This window comes from Seriola aureovittata, chromosome 6 (assembly GCF_021018895.1).
Source record: "Seriola aureovittata isolate HTS-2021-v1 ecotype China chromosome 6, ASM2101889v1, whole genome shotgun sequence".
Classification (NCBI taxonomy): domain Eukaryota; kingdom Metazoa; phylum Chordata; class Actinopteri; order Carangiformes; family Carangidae; genus Seriola; species Seriola aureovittata.
In genome coordinates this window covers 8,295,248-8,310,373 of record NC_079369.1, presented here as the reverse complement: position 1 = coordinate 8,310,373, position 15,126 = coordinate 8,295,248, and the positions used below count along the sequence as shown (strand labels likewise).

The 15,126-nt window shown below is 40.7% G+C and overlaps 1 protein-coding gene and 1 long non-coding RNA gene across 2 annotated transcripts in view; one reads left to right on the top strand and one right to left on the bottom strand.

Moving 5' to 3' along the window:
• Window positions 1-15,126, top strand: part of polrmt (polymerase (RNA) mitochondrial (DNA directed)) — a 45,351-nt gene that overhangs the window by 15,432 nt on the left and 14,793 nt on the right. The window contains exons 9-15 of the mRNA XM_056378217.1: window positions 511-750; window positions 2,269-3,054; window positions 3,248-3,370; window positions 5,240-5,362; window positions 6,356-6,535; window positions 7,362-7,448; window positions 9,325-9,438. Of these exons, the coding sequence (XP_056234192.1) occupies window positions 511-750; window positions 2,269-3,054; window positions 3,248-3,370; window positions 5,240-5,362; window positions 6,356-6,535; window positions 7,362-7,448; window positions 9,325-9,438 (1,653 nt within the window). The remainder of the gene's footprint in view (window positions 1-510; window positions 751-2,268; window positions 3,055-3,247; window positions 3,371-5,239; window positions 5,363-6,355; window positions 6,536-7,361; window positions 7,449-9,324; window positions 9,439-15,126) is intronic.
• On the bottom strand, window positions 326-6,466 carry LOC130170680 (uncharacterized). The gene is made up of 3 exons (XR_008828030.1): window positions 6,328-6,466; window positions 634-794; window positions 326-546 (listed from the first exon to the last, which is right to left on the bottom strand). It is a non-coding gene; the product is annotated as an uncharacterized LOC130170680 (long non-coding RNA).

Genomic DNA, 15,126 nt, shown 5'->3' with positions numbered 1-15,126 from the left:
CTCCCCTTTGGTGTCCCGTACAGCTGCAATGATTAGTTGATTATTTGAAAAATATTCTGCATCTCCTTTGATAATTGATAATTTGCCATTTTTGAAGCAAAAATGTCAAAACTTGCTGTTTTCAGCCTCTCTAATATGAAGATTTTCTGTTTTTCTTACATTTTTGTGGGCTGAATATATTTGGGTTATATAATATATATATATATATTGAGTATATTTGGATTTGAAGCTGGCACCCTTGACTCAGTGAAACACTATTTTCTGTCATTTTTTTGATGACATAATTAATTGATCGATTGAGAAAATAATAGGAAGATTAATCATCTTCATTTTTCTGAAGACATGAAAGCAATTTTTTTTATTTTCAGTGACTGTTTGACAAAATGTGACTTGCAATTTCTTTGCTTTTTGCAAGATATTACTGTAATCATACTACATGTTATTTTTCATATGAGGAAAATATTCAAATCACTAAATGAATATAACCCATGTCTGTTCCTCTCCCTCTAGGAGTATGACGTCCTTCCCAGGGAGCAGTGGTGTAATCTGGAGATAGAGCAGAGTTCAGGACCAATGCTACATGGGGGAAAGACAAGCTGGCCATACATAATAACTCTGGAGCTGGGCACTTACTTGGTCGATATGATGGTCAAGAACCTCAAAATTAATAGCGACATCCTGAACCCGGCCTACGACAGGAAGCTCATCCCGATCCTCTACCACATGTACACCTTCCGTAGCACCCGACAGGTACAGTGGATGTGCAAATCTGTCCAACTGCAACTCGGTTTGTTCTGCAGGGATATCAAAGGAGCACATGGTCAGCAACCCCAGAGTTGGTAGCAGTTCTATTAAAGCAGCCTTGCCAAAAATGCAAGGCAGATTCTTCTGACACGGAGGGATGAACACAAGTCCTTTGGGTTCTTAGGGTCCCTTGGCCTCTATGATAAAACCATTCAGATCCCGATCTTAGAGAATTTAAATACCTTTGATAACCTGGTAACAGGATTCCTGAGCATTAACCCAGACCAAAAAAGATCCTTTCAACTGAGATTTATTTGGAAAAAATGGTGAAGGATTAAACTTTGGAGGATCTCCTGTGAACTAATATTGAGTATGTAAGTATTTGAAAGGATTCAAAGTAAAAAATTAAGAAAACTGTTGATAACGAGGAGCGTCCATCAGTGTTGTATTCATTATGACTGAAAATTACACATAATTAGTCTTGAGACAAAAAAAAAGATTGATCAAGTTCACGAGTTGTAAAGTCGAAATTTTCATTCATGAGAAAAGAAGCATAGTGGATTAGAAACAAAGAAAAAATACATGAAAACCCTTGACCTTCACTTGCTGGACAGGAAGAGTGTCATTCGAAAGCCTGTTACCTTGACCACTTGAGCACCCTCCTATCCAGTGTGAAGCTCCAACGAGTGTGAATTATAAGACCCTTTCTCCCCGTGTGAATTGGCAGGGGGAACAGTTGAGTAAGATGAATAGGTTCCAGAATAATCCCTTTTTTAGTGTCCCCTTAATTGGCTCGCTGATTTAGTGCCACGGGTCCCCGCAGGAGGGTGAGGCGACTGTGTCGGGAAGAGGGACGTACTGTAGCAGAATTTTATTCTTCTGTGTTTTCATCTATCTCTCTTTGCCCCCTCTTCTTCCTGTCTCTCTTTGGAGGTTAGCCCATCAGGGGAGCATTCTAATGATTTTACAACACAGCACGACCGTCTGACTCATGCAAGCAATACTGAGGTGTTTTATTTTTCTGTCAGGTTACTGTATTTTTTCCTTATGTTGGTCTTTATGTCCAGCAATACATGCTTTACATGTGTTGCGTTAATGGTAATAATAATAATTCTTTGACATCAAAGCAACATGTTGACATCCATCTGCTATCCTGCTACGAACCAGGATTTTACATAATTCATGGATTCATGGAGCTACAGCTGCCTACCTGAGTCTTTTGTGGGTGGCAGTGGTACTGGGATACAGGAATGATATCACTGGAAACTTTTCAGTGCAGAGGTTGTACATTGTTCTTCTCGTCAATTAGAATTTAAACTGCTAGGAAACAGATGTTCAAATATTTAGCATATCTACTTGTATATATTTATCAGAATTAACACTTCATCAAATTAGCTAAGCTCTGTCATGATTAACCATAAACTGGTTTTAAAATAAACTTATAAGAGCGACTGTTTCTTTTTTTTCTTGTGTCTGCTCATTTGAGGTTTCTAATTGTTTTTCTCCTGATGTTTTACCCACCAGGTCGGCTTCATTAAGCCCCACCCCATCCTCACTCAGATGCAGCAGGAAGCCATGGAGACCAAGCTGACCTTTGACTCCTACGTGATGCCGATGGTGTGCCCTCCTGTGCCCTGGACTTCTGTCAAGTTTGGAGCCTATCTGCTGACACCAACCAAGCTGATGCGCTCAGTGGATGGGGCCACCCAACATGAGGTGTTGCTGGAGAAATCACAGAACCTCCATGCAGTCCTGGACTCTCTCAACCAGCTGGGCAACTGTGCCTGGAGGATCAACAAACCCCTGTTGGATATCATTATATCCATTTTCAATGATCGGGGTAGTGAAAAGCTAGACATCCCTCCCCCCCTGTCAGAGGCCCCCAAAATACCCCACTTCAACCCCCAAGATCCCACTTACACCGCTTCTGAGAAGGCCCACATAAAAAGAGAGGTGATTAATGCCAAAAAGAAATGCAGTGAGATGCACAGCCTACGTATGGATGCTCTCTATAAACTCTCCATCGCCAACCACATGCGGGATGATATTTTCTGGTTCCCTCACAACATGGACTTCAGGGGACGTACCTACCCCTGCCCCCCATACTTAAATCACCTCGGAAGCGATGTGACTCGGGCCATCCTCGTGTTTGCAGAGGGGAAGCCCCTCGGTCCCAAGGGCCTGGACTGGCTAAAGATCCACTTAGTCAATCTGACAGGGTTAAAGAAGAGTAGCTCACTACAGGGACGGCTGGAGTATGCCAACACTCTCATGGAGGACATACTGGACTCTGCCGACAACCCTCTAAATGTCAGTCGATCTTTCGTAATCTTTGCTGGTCATTGATAGCATGCAATTCATAGTTCCACATAGCAGTTCTTGTCAGAACTTCTTAGCTGTTTGTAAAAATCTCTCATAGTAAAGCTCACTGATGCACACACACAATTATCTCTGGATGCAGATATACAAAGATGTGCCATGTGCTTGTGATTTTCCTTCTCAGGGTAAGAATTGGTGGATGAATGCAGATGAGCCTTGGCAGGCTCTTGCCTGCTGCATGGAGATTGCCAATGCTGTGAGATCTCCCAATCCAACACAGTTCATCTCTCATTTTCCTGTTCATCAGGTACCATTTAACACATGAAAGAATTATTTATGTGTTTAGAGAGATGCGTAGCAATTTGAATCACACAGTCCATCTCTGACCAATGTGTTCTTTAATAAGACATGAAGATAAGAATTTGAAGATAAACTAATTATTCTTTATTCAGGTGAAACAGAAATGAAAAATGTAAAATGATTAGAACAGATTATTCTTAGGAATTTACTCATCTGAGAATACCTTAGGCCAATTGTAGTTCTAGTTTATAGGCTCCTAAAAATATGGTGTGTCATTTAGTCATGTTTTATAGTGCTGGTTTCGAGGGCACATCAAAGTTAACAAGCCGAGACCTCCCAAGCCATGTGGGGCTATTTTATGTCATATGTCATTAACTTGTAGTGCTAATCTTACAGATCAGACCACAGCTTGAGCTATCCTGTGCTAGGATCTGGCCGTCTCTTCCACAAACTAAAGCAACAAACTAACCCTCTAGAATAGGCTTCCTTTTAGTTGACTATTTGCTATACTATGTAGCCCAGGAATTCAGGGATTTACTCATGTAAACATAATGTGATGCTTTTATAATTTTTTAGACTAATGCAACATGGTCTACACCTCGGGGCCTTGTTAATAGTCTTGCTATAATGTAGCTTTTATGTGGCACTTAAGAAAAAATATCTCCTGTTACTTCTAGCAATGCAGATTACATATAGTGATTTTTATACTAATTATACCAAACAAATTATTGAAAATTATCATGGAAAATTCTATTACAGTGCACCAGTTAAAAAAAAAAAAAAAAGAAGCAAATAATGCAAGTGGCAATAATTTCCCTGACTCTGGGCTTCTGGGCGATAGCACAATGTGAAAGCACAGAACAATTGTTAGATTTACACAGACATTAGAGTAATTAGTTAGGCGCAGAGAATTTAGCACCTCCTCCTCACGAGCTGTTTGAACTTCGACCTGCTCAAGGACTGTAGATGAAAATTTGCCTTTGGCTTAATCTGACACATTTACATCATATTGATGTTAATGAATGTGCGCTCCCCCTTTTAGATAAACGGATAAAGGAAAGAATCGAAATAGCCAAAAGTTGTCATTTTGTGTCAGGCTCTTCATTGCAGTTACAGAACTTAATTGTCACTTACGCTCACCGCATGCCTGAAAAACACCATGCAGATGCATCCATCTTTTTGTGTATTAGACTTTCATCCTGTCTTGCAATTTGATGATGGCTATGTCACTGGTACCCACATACAGCTAATCTCATTTAAACTGCTCAGTGTGGTCAGCAGCAAAAAGCAGTATACATCAGTTGGGACAATGTGCAACCCTACAGAAAAAAACAGTGACATAATAAAATTGACCACTTATTTTTAATTAATTGTGAATGACAAAAAAAAAAGAAGATGATTTGATTGACCAATTCATCAGCTAATTGCGTACTCACTCATTGCTTCTTTACCTCGTCTGATGCCAAAACCAATCTAGATGTTGCTTTGAATGATGCTCACAGATGGTTTGACTGTGTAGCAATGAGTGCAAAAGTCACTGTTGCTTTGGGCTGTAGGACATGGTGATATGTTGTTATGAACTGCGCTAAACAGCTTCAACCAGATCTTTTTTCTCATCTATTGAGCCAATGCTCATGTGTTTCATTTTACCGTTTCTCCTTTTTTTCTGTTTTCTCTTTCTTCTATTCTTTGTTATTCCTTCACTTTTACTCTCTTCTTCTCTCATCTGTTCTTTGTTTTGTTCACCTTTAACCCTTCTCCCTGTGCTGCCCTCCCATTCTGTGCTGATCTCTGTAATTCTTTTTCTGTCTCTGGTTTTTCCTCCTCCACATCACTGCTTTAATCTTTCCTCTCCTTCTCTCCACCTCTCGTACAGGACGGCTCCTGTAATGGTCTCCAGCACTACGCCGCTCTAGGCAGAGATGTTATTGGTGCCACATCAGTCAACCTCGTGCCTTGTGATGTGCCCCAGGATGTGTACAGCGGAGTAGCACAGCAGGTCAGCAGCAGTGAGCTGTTTTTAGTTTTCATTGTTTTGTTCCTCTTCTTTGAAATGCATTTACTTGAAAGGTACACAAGATAACTGAGTTGTGGTTGAATTCAGATGTAAGGCACGTTGCAGTTGCTCAGCTATTAACATTAATATGACTCACCATCCCATAGTGAGTTACAGACTGGGAATATATTTTAGGTTTCTCACTTTAGGTCTTGCTTTGAAAAGTGCTTAGTTTTTCATGCCTTGCATCAGCGTGCAGTGAGAGTAGAGAGCAGCCGAAGGCTCAAAGGGCAAGTGTGCATACAATGCTATCAGCAGAAACAGCTAGCTGTGAACATGTTTCTTTTTAGGGGGAAACAATTTGAAGTTAATTGTGAGGTGACGTTGTGCGGAGTTGTCAGTGCACTGGGGCAGTGACTGAAATTGGAGTGCAGTTTGCTGCAGGACACTTATCTGTCTTGTATTTTTACCTCTGGGCATTGCAGTTACTGTTAGATGATACTGTATCAGGCTTGTGAAATAGCAAGCTACCTGGGAAAATAAATCTTGTTTACTCGCAAAGATAAGCTGTACAACAAGCAACAGTGGCAACAGTCATTTTATTGGAGATCTTGTAAGGACTAGGAGCTGAAACGATTAGTTGATCAATCTATTCCCTGATCAGCAGCAAATAATGAACAGCTGCCTCACACAAAAATAGACATTTGTTGGGATCAATTTAGCTTTTGGGAAACTGTGACTGGCATTTTCCTGACTGGGAGTCAGTGTTTTTACATTTTAATAGACAAACAATGAATTGGTTGATCAAGAAAAGAATGGGCAGGTTAATCAACAATGGAAATAAATATTAGTTACAGCCCTAGTGAAAATACTCCACCAAAATTTCCACCAAAAGACACATTTTGAACAAAAGCTGTTCATCATTTACAATTATGTTTCATACAAATTGTAAACGTGTGTGTGAGTACCTGCAACACGGCCATTTGTTTGTTCCAGGTGGAGGAGTTCCGAGCACGGGATGCAGAGAATGGCCTAAAGATCGCAAAGGTCCTGGAGGGCTTCATCAGCAGGAAGGTGGTCAAACAGACGGTGATGACTGTGGTGTACGGGGTCACACGCTATGGAGGACGCCTCCAGATAGAGAAAAGACTGAAGGAGATTGATGAGTTCCCCAAGGTACAGGGGTAGTAGAGGGTGGTGGTGGAGGCTGAGGGGATTCCCCTCACACAGTGTACTGTTTTATTTTTAGCATTGTGTCAGCATGGCATGACAAACTGGCCTCATAGCACAGGATCTCCTCTATATGGGACTCTCGTTACACTTTCCTCTCATGCTATACATAGAGTGTATTTCCACACACATTGAGCCCAGATGGACTTGGAATGAAGTACAAGGTCTTCTCTACTGGGATCTGTCCTCCTCTCCATTGTCCTCTGCATCTGTATGAAGGCATTTTGATGATGCACTCAAAGGGATTTTAGTAAGTTTGACCTTGACATGAAGAGTCCCCGCTGCATTGACCAAGAACAGAAGCTTTTAAATCTCGTTTTAGTCAGGTTCATTTACATATTATCTTATTGCAGTGAAATAAAATATGGCATGGTTGAATCAGGGAGGCCATGAGTGTAATACAACAATAGGTATGATATTTGATATCCACTGCACAGCCAGTATTTAAACAGGGAACTGGGGGAAATGTAATTGTGACTGATTACAGGGGGTGGATGGGCAGGGTGAGGCAGTTCCCACTGAGGGGGAGGTCATATCTCTCTCGTATGTAATGATATGAAAAATATACCCTTTTCATTGTGTGCTGCAACTTTTATCACTTACATTTGCATTATACATTCAGTCCAATTAATAACAAAGTGAAAAAATATTAAAATATATTTTGATTATTACTTGTATTAAATTGTGTTCATTTAGAATTGCAGTGGAGCAAAAAAGTGAAGTGCATTTAAGGATATGAATACACCAGAATAATTATGTGTTGTTTTTCCAGGAGCATGTATGGGATGCATCCCATTACCTGGTGCGACTGGTGTTCAGTGGCTTAAAGGAGATGTTTACAGGGACCAGAGAGATCCAGGTGAGTTCATTTTACAACTGTATAAAGTCAGATACATGCATGCAATTATGTCACCCAACACATCATCACCAATGTACATTCAAACTTGTGTGTTGCTAATTGCATAACAGGTCTGACATTCAGTAAATTTATTATGTTAAAGTTCTCTTGTTTTCTTTAGAATATACTCACACATGCAGTTAATAGTATTTCCATTCCAGTATTAAGCAAACATACAGTTGCCTATCACGAAACACAATGCACAGTTACATAGGTCTTGAAACTTTTTCTCCATGTCCACGATGATACAGTATATCTTAACACCCATTTCGGTAATGGTTTAATTTAGTTGTCTGTGATTTCTGTGTCATTTTTCCTAATAACCTCTTATGATGTTTCTCACAGAAAGGTGAAAAAAAATACATTAATTAATTAAAAACTACTGGCAAACGTAAATGAAGAAACAAAGTTTCCAATAATATACACGTATTTACTTGGATTCACATTGATCTCATTATCCAAAGAAATTTGCCTTGAAATCAAACTCAAAGCAACCAACTACACTTTAACTAAAATTACTGAAATACCAGAACTTTATACTTTAGCTTAATTAATACCTCATTTCCTTTTTCTTTTGAGGAAACCTGGGAAATTATTATTATGTAATTACAGACCCCTAGAATAAAGCGTTGCTCCCATTTCTGACTACTGACCTACTACTGCATATAGGATGTTATTTTATTGTTATTAATGACTACTTTACCCCACTCTTATCCTATCAATTGCACCCATTCATCACATAGACTCCATTTATAGATGTAGAACATGCACCTGGTTGGAGACTCTACATTACCTCCACGGGCAGAGAGGAGTCTGACGAGTTAATAGAAACACCGCCCACTGCTGGCATGTGTGTCCTTTGGGGAATGTGCGGGGACGACCCAGTCTGAGATGAATAATCCCCTTCCCATCATACCTCAGTGGCGACCTAATGTTTCTGTGCGAGTGTGTGTTTGTGTGTATTCACCTCACCACGCTTCTTTTAAATAGGTCACATCCTCTTGCATTTCACAGGGGTGAGTTGAGGTATGAATGAGAGCGAGGTAGCTGATCATCCCTGACCTCCTCTCCTATATTCTCTGCACATTTCCCATTTAATCTGTCAACACTGCTATTAATTCCCTTCAAATCTCTATCCACTCTTTACTCTTCCTCTCTGTCTGCCTCTTATCAATCTATTGATTGATCAGTCAATCTCTCTGGCAACCTCTCTGGTTAATCTCTCACTCCTGTTTCTTTGCTTTCATGCTATCTTCATTTCATTGTGCCGGGGATATACAGAGGCAGGTGATGATGAATGGAGCAGCTTTGGGCCTGACTGCCACCACGAGTTGCTAGGATTTATTTATCTTTCCTACAGCTCTGTGTGTGTGTGTGTGTGTGTGTGTGTGTGTGGAGGCGTATGGCTTCCATTCTTGGAGAGAAACTGTGCCAAACAGCAGTGTTGCTCTTGCAATTTTTAGAATAAGCAACAACTCCAAGTTTGCAACAATTGTTTGCTAGTTCCTTGAAGAAGAGCATCAGACTCAAATGTATCTATTGATACCGTGGAGGAGAAGTTTTTTGTTACCATTGCTCCATATCTATAGCCTGATTTATTAAGTCCTTGAGCCAGCAGAACCTGAAGACTTCATCAGCCAGCCGTCTGATTTGAACTCACTGAGTGGAACTTGATTGCTCTGATGTCCACATAAACACACTCATTCATACTTATAAACACAACAAATAGGCAGGTATTCACACTCGTAGTGGTGAAATGCTTTGGATATTTTCTGAGTATGGTCCTTGATCCAGTGCGTGCCTTCGCTTTACCTCCGCTGACATCCATCTGTTGCAGGATTGGCTGACAGAGAGCGCCAGGCTCATCTCCAAGTCTGGCCACACTGTGGAGTGGGTGACACCCCTGGGTTTACCCATCATTCAGCCCTACCATCGCACACGCCACCAAGTGGTAAGTTTGGTCCTAAGGCATGTGTGGGGTTCTGTACCAGTCTCTCTAAAGTGACATTGTCTGTGTGTGTAGGATGAATCGAATGGTTTCTTTTCCTGAAGCTGGAGTATTGGTGCTATTTCTGTATTTTAACTAGTACAGTTGATGTTAGAATTAATTAGCGTTATTACACCGACTCAACTCCACTCTGCTCTACTCCACTCTTCTTGCTTTTAGTACCTTTTACTTTTTCCACTGCAGATAGTACCCCCTAAATATGGCATTGTTAGTATAGCGATGATGCACTAAGTGATCATGAGGTCATCTCCAACACAACACACGCATGAACAATGGGAAATATAGAAAAGATACCAATCAGAGAAACCTCTGGACCTCATCATGCTTTCACAAGTTGCCACTAAAAGTACAGTAACTAACAGACATGTAAGAGGCTACAGTGAGCGGTGTGCAGTCACTTGGCTGCTTCAAACTGATAGGTTTCCTCAGAATGTCCCATCTTGCACAATGTTGACGCAGTAGTGATGATTTTCGCTGACCAATCAGTAACCTGCAGTGTTTTCATGTCACCTGATACCAAAAAAGTACGAGGTGACAGGTAGCGTCTAAAACTTTTGTCCAATGGGAAACAAAAAGAGGGTTGAGTTGAGCTGGTACCATGCAGTGGAAAAAGGCTAAATGTCAGTACTGGCAGAACCTACATGTGATCCTGATGCACCACCCCCTTTCTTTGTATGGTCAACATAGTTTCCCACACTGTATGATGGACCTGTCTACATTTATCTAGCTGACCTTTCTGATGTCCTCCTCTTGCATCTTCACCTGTTTGTTCTCGTCTTCTTCTCTTTGTCTCAACTTTTACAACATTCTCAATACTCCCACCACTGACCTTTTCATAGCAGTGTGTCGACTTCTTGACTCACACAAATACAATACAATATAAACAATACTCATTAATCTTTCTCTTGACATACTGACCAATAATAGAAACCCCTGTGTGTATTAGCCCAAGCGTTGGATTGGACCCATCATTTCCATGAGGTTGTGCAGTGATTTCACTTTCACTATAATCATCATTTCACTGTGTAATTTCCACTCATTATATTTCATTGGACTTTGATGGAATTTCTGATTAAGCTGATAATAAATCAGGTCGGCTGGTTAGCTGTGGGAATGCAGCAGGCTAGTGCACACATACTGTATGAGCTGAATGAGTATTTACACACAATTACAGGAGTACTAAGAACAGCTGCTTTCCTAACAGTTGTCAGCTTATAACAAGCTATAAATCTTGTTCAATTTCAGTGTTTTTATCCAGTGAGAACAAGGTGTTGTCCTCACACAGCCAGCCCACATAGCTCAATAAGCTTTTGCTTATAGGGGGCACTGCCAACGTGCTGAGACAAAGTTATTCTGATCAGCTGTTTTTCAGCTGATAAACATGACTGGATGCAGTTGCCACTCATTGGGATGTCCAAGTCTTCAAAAACAGTTCAGGATCTCTAACTTGGAAAAAATATGACTTTTATAGCTGTAGCACTGTGATAGATCCAGATCCAGACTAATATCTAAAAGTAAAAAGTGAGCATGTGAGATATCATGTAGTCTTGGTTTGCGTTTAGAGTGTCCTTTTTTTTGCCACTAACTATTTTTAGCCAAATTATTCACTTCTTATTTTCTCTTCTATGCTCTCCCCTCATTTTTCCTACCTCAGTCTTATTTCTTTTTCCTTCTTTCTACTGCACAGAAAATCCAGCCCGTTAAAATAATTATTGTGTCAGTCTTCTCACACACAGGACACCCAAATTATCATGAAGCCTTAAGTACTGGATGCTTCGTGGGTAGAATGTCCCAGCGGGGCTTTCCAAGTCTAGATAGGTTTGATGTAGGAGTGCAGCACTGATGGTGAATTGTGATTGCTGTGAGTGGCCCAACTTAAATGGAGCTGAACAACATCGCTAGATTTGTTCGTCACTATGGAGATCCTGACAGTAGCACGTCTTAGAGATAACATGTCTGTGTGCCACACGTCTGCAGATAACATGTCTTTGTGTGTGTGTGTGTGTGTGTGTGTGTGGGTGTGTGTGTGTGTGTGTGTGTGGTGTGTGTGTGTGTGTGTGTGTGTGGGTGGGTGTGTGTGTGTGTGTGTGTGTATATACATGGAAAGAAAAAGCCTGTAAATGTATGTGTGTATGTTTGTGTGTTATAATATAAAACCCATTCCGGCCTCCAATATCCTTGAGCTCATTAACTATGTTAAAGGAGGAGACAGACATATAGCATATGCCAAGCACAGGCAGACAGCTAGGTCATAGGCTGGCCCAGCATGCCGCCTGCTCTTTTAGTATGACATCAAGCAGAAGGTTAGCTTAGAGGGGGTGTGACACCTCCTAAGCAGGTGCAAGAGAGCGAGGGTGACAGATGGTGGGTCCCCTGTGGGTGTATCTCTCTCTCTGGATGTAGTAGGTTACGTTCCTATGATTTGATCTGCTTTTTTTAATGTCCTGCAGAGACAAGGTAGATGATTAGCCTGTGCATTTTTCCAGGCCCAAAGTTGAATAAATGAATCAATAAATGAAGAGATGACTTCGTGAGTGAATGAGGTTTTAGCTTACATTTCACAGATAACTGTCTAAACTCTCTTCATCCCCTACAATAATTCTCTAATCCAGTTGCATCACTAACCAACAAAAATGAAACTAACTTGCAGAAAGGTCACCTTTTCCCTGCGTAGCTGGATTAAATTCAATCTCCCAGTCTCCTCTCTGCCTCTTAAATCCAAGGCCACAGTGTTTGTGAGGGTCGTTAGTAATTAGACTCTAGATAGAGTGGGAAGATGAAGCGTGATGCGCAGTAAGAAAACCAAGAAGGGGAGAGAAAGTAGCTACAGTAGCATTGCATAATGAGACAGGAGTGTTTTTGCATGAGTGCATCTTTGGGTTTTGTTTTCTGGTTCTTTCCAATGTGCATTCACAGATTAGTACACATGCTGACCTGTGAAATAGAGTATTTTCCACAGCTGATGGGAGGTGAGGATATTAAGAGTAAGATTGAGAATCTGAATGGAGCATGAACATACATGAGGGAGGATGCCTAACAGGATTTGGAGATACTAATCGGATCAGAGGTCACTCTGTCTCGGATTCCCTGTTAATTTTCATTCATAACCCTCCCAGGCAAGGTTACAGTGAAATCTCACTCTCAGCGGATGGTGACACTAGGGAGTCTTCAGCTGGATTGGCTGGATTTCACTGGATTTGTGGGTTTATAGTGTTACTAAAAGCTTGTGATCTTTGGTTTTGGCGGTAATTTCCCTGGACATTGATGCACTAGGCATAATGTCTTATTAGTTAAGTACAAAACAGTAAATACAGTAATTGATTGTGGCCTGTAGCAGTACAAAAATAGGCCACTTACCAACATTAATGAATAGTTAAATCTAATGTGTTACAAGCCCCAAGAGTTAATACCTTTTAAATATTAGTCGATTGAAAACCCTATTAATCGTGGAAGGATTATGAAAAAACTGGCTCCTGGGTACAAACACCCCTCCAAAATCGGAACAAGACATCCAGACTGAATGACACAACACATGTTCGCTTTGTGTTTCTTTGCAGATATTTTGCATCTCTTTGTGATCTTTGAGCGTTTCTTAATCTTTTTTTTTTTTTTTATAAAAGTCTCTTTCGGGTCATTTTGCCACCATGCACCCCTGGGCCTGTGCCCCACAAGGCCAGATCAGTAATCCATTCATGTTACTAATGAGAAACCCATGTCAGAATTTGAAAAACTTTTTATTTCCAGTGTCATGTTGCTGCCTTTCTTTACATATGACATTGTCCATCCGTCCGTCTGTCTTTTTTTCCCCTTTGTATAGAAGCAGGATTACAGCAGACTTGGAGAAAATCACATGGCCTGTACAATAATTCTGTACAATGAAAAAAATGCTTTTAATTCAGATTCTGCAGAACTACGTATTTCTAAATGTCGGCATGATACCCTCCATGCTTCCTTTTGCCTTGATAAAGAAGTGAGTCGTTCCCAGGGGTAACATGATGTTTCGTTGATCTTGCAGAATCTTGTGGCATTTTGGGGTGAAATAATGAATGCAGTTTGAATTTCAAGGACATCCCCAAGAGGTAGACAAGGAAAGTTTGGTAGAAAGAAGGTCTGGAAAAGGTCAGTGGAAGTGTGGCAAGACTCGGGAGTGTTTGCGACTGTGAGTCTGCAGCAGTCTTCATCTGTCTTCAGGGTGAAAAGGCGATATAGAGGACCAAGTGACCTGGAACAGCAGAGAAAAGAGTTGTATGAGGTGTAGCACAGAACTGCTTCCTCTTTCGTAGATGAGACGTGATATTAAACACTGTGTGATGAATGGGGATTCCCCTCTTGGCAACATGGCTTATATGCGGTTTCTGATCGCTGTTGTATCCATGAGCATCTTTACTGCAACTCTCAGGTGATTTAGACTGCAGTAGCCTATTCCCTACAGACACACATGAGGGTTGGCCAAGGTCTCATTCATCACAGACTCAGGGTTTGAGTCAGAACTTGTACACAGATCATGCATGTACTCAGTATAATGAACAGGACCACAGTGTACGGTAGTGACCTAATTTACAACGTGACAGTCCATTACTCACATCAAAGGTGTAACCTCCATTTCTTTCACCCTTTTTTGCATCACATTCTCTCCATTCCATCCATCGTACCGAAACGTTAGTACACTGAGATGTGATGTTAGGGGAATGATGGACAGACCACCCTACCCCCCCCCTAGAGCAATGATGGATGAGATATCAGCCATGGCATAAACGTAATGGGGTTTCACCACACTATGCTTCTATTTTAAAACCATTTCTTGATAATTTCGTGATTCTGTCATTCATCACACAGCAACCTTCAAGCAATCAAAGCAAATAGAACCACCAAACATAGTAGCCTGCTGCTCCCCAAAGCTAGCATTAATGCACATCCATCCATGTAGACACCTGTCACTTTAATCTCTTTATATCCATGCCTTCTTTTGAAATTGTAGCTAATAATATCAGTGGTTTAATTTTACATCAGGTCTGTCGTACAGAATAATCAGTTACAGAGAGGTAAATTATACATTTATGCATTTATTTATTTATATTAATAAAAAAAAATGTACATCCCAGTTGCATCTTGGGATGGCAGGGTTGCTTGGTTGCTTGGTTGGACAGAAATATTTCAGTATCTGCTGGATGGATTTGTGGTTTCCAGACAATCGTAATGTATGTATGTATCCTAATGAATTTGTTGACCCCCTGACTTTTGCTGTTGTGCTGTCATGAGCCTGACATTTTGGCTTTGAGTGAAATGACTCAGCAACGTACCATGAATTTTGGTACAGATATTCATGTTCAAGATAGATAACTTTGGTGATCCCTTAACTTTCCATCTAGCTCTAGCATGAGGTTGACATTTGTAGTTTTGAGTGAAATATCTAACAAATGTTGGATAGCCATGAAATAGATATTCTGCATTCCTCAGAGGATAATGATAATAACCTGGATGAGCCTTTAACTTTTCCTCTATCTCCATCACCAGGTCAAATTTTCTCTTTTTCCAGCCCTTTGGTTTATAACCAAATACCCACAAAACCGGTGGCATTCCCATCAGCCTTAGCAGTGCTCTGTGCTCAGTGTAATCAAACTAAATGTTAGC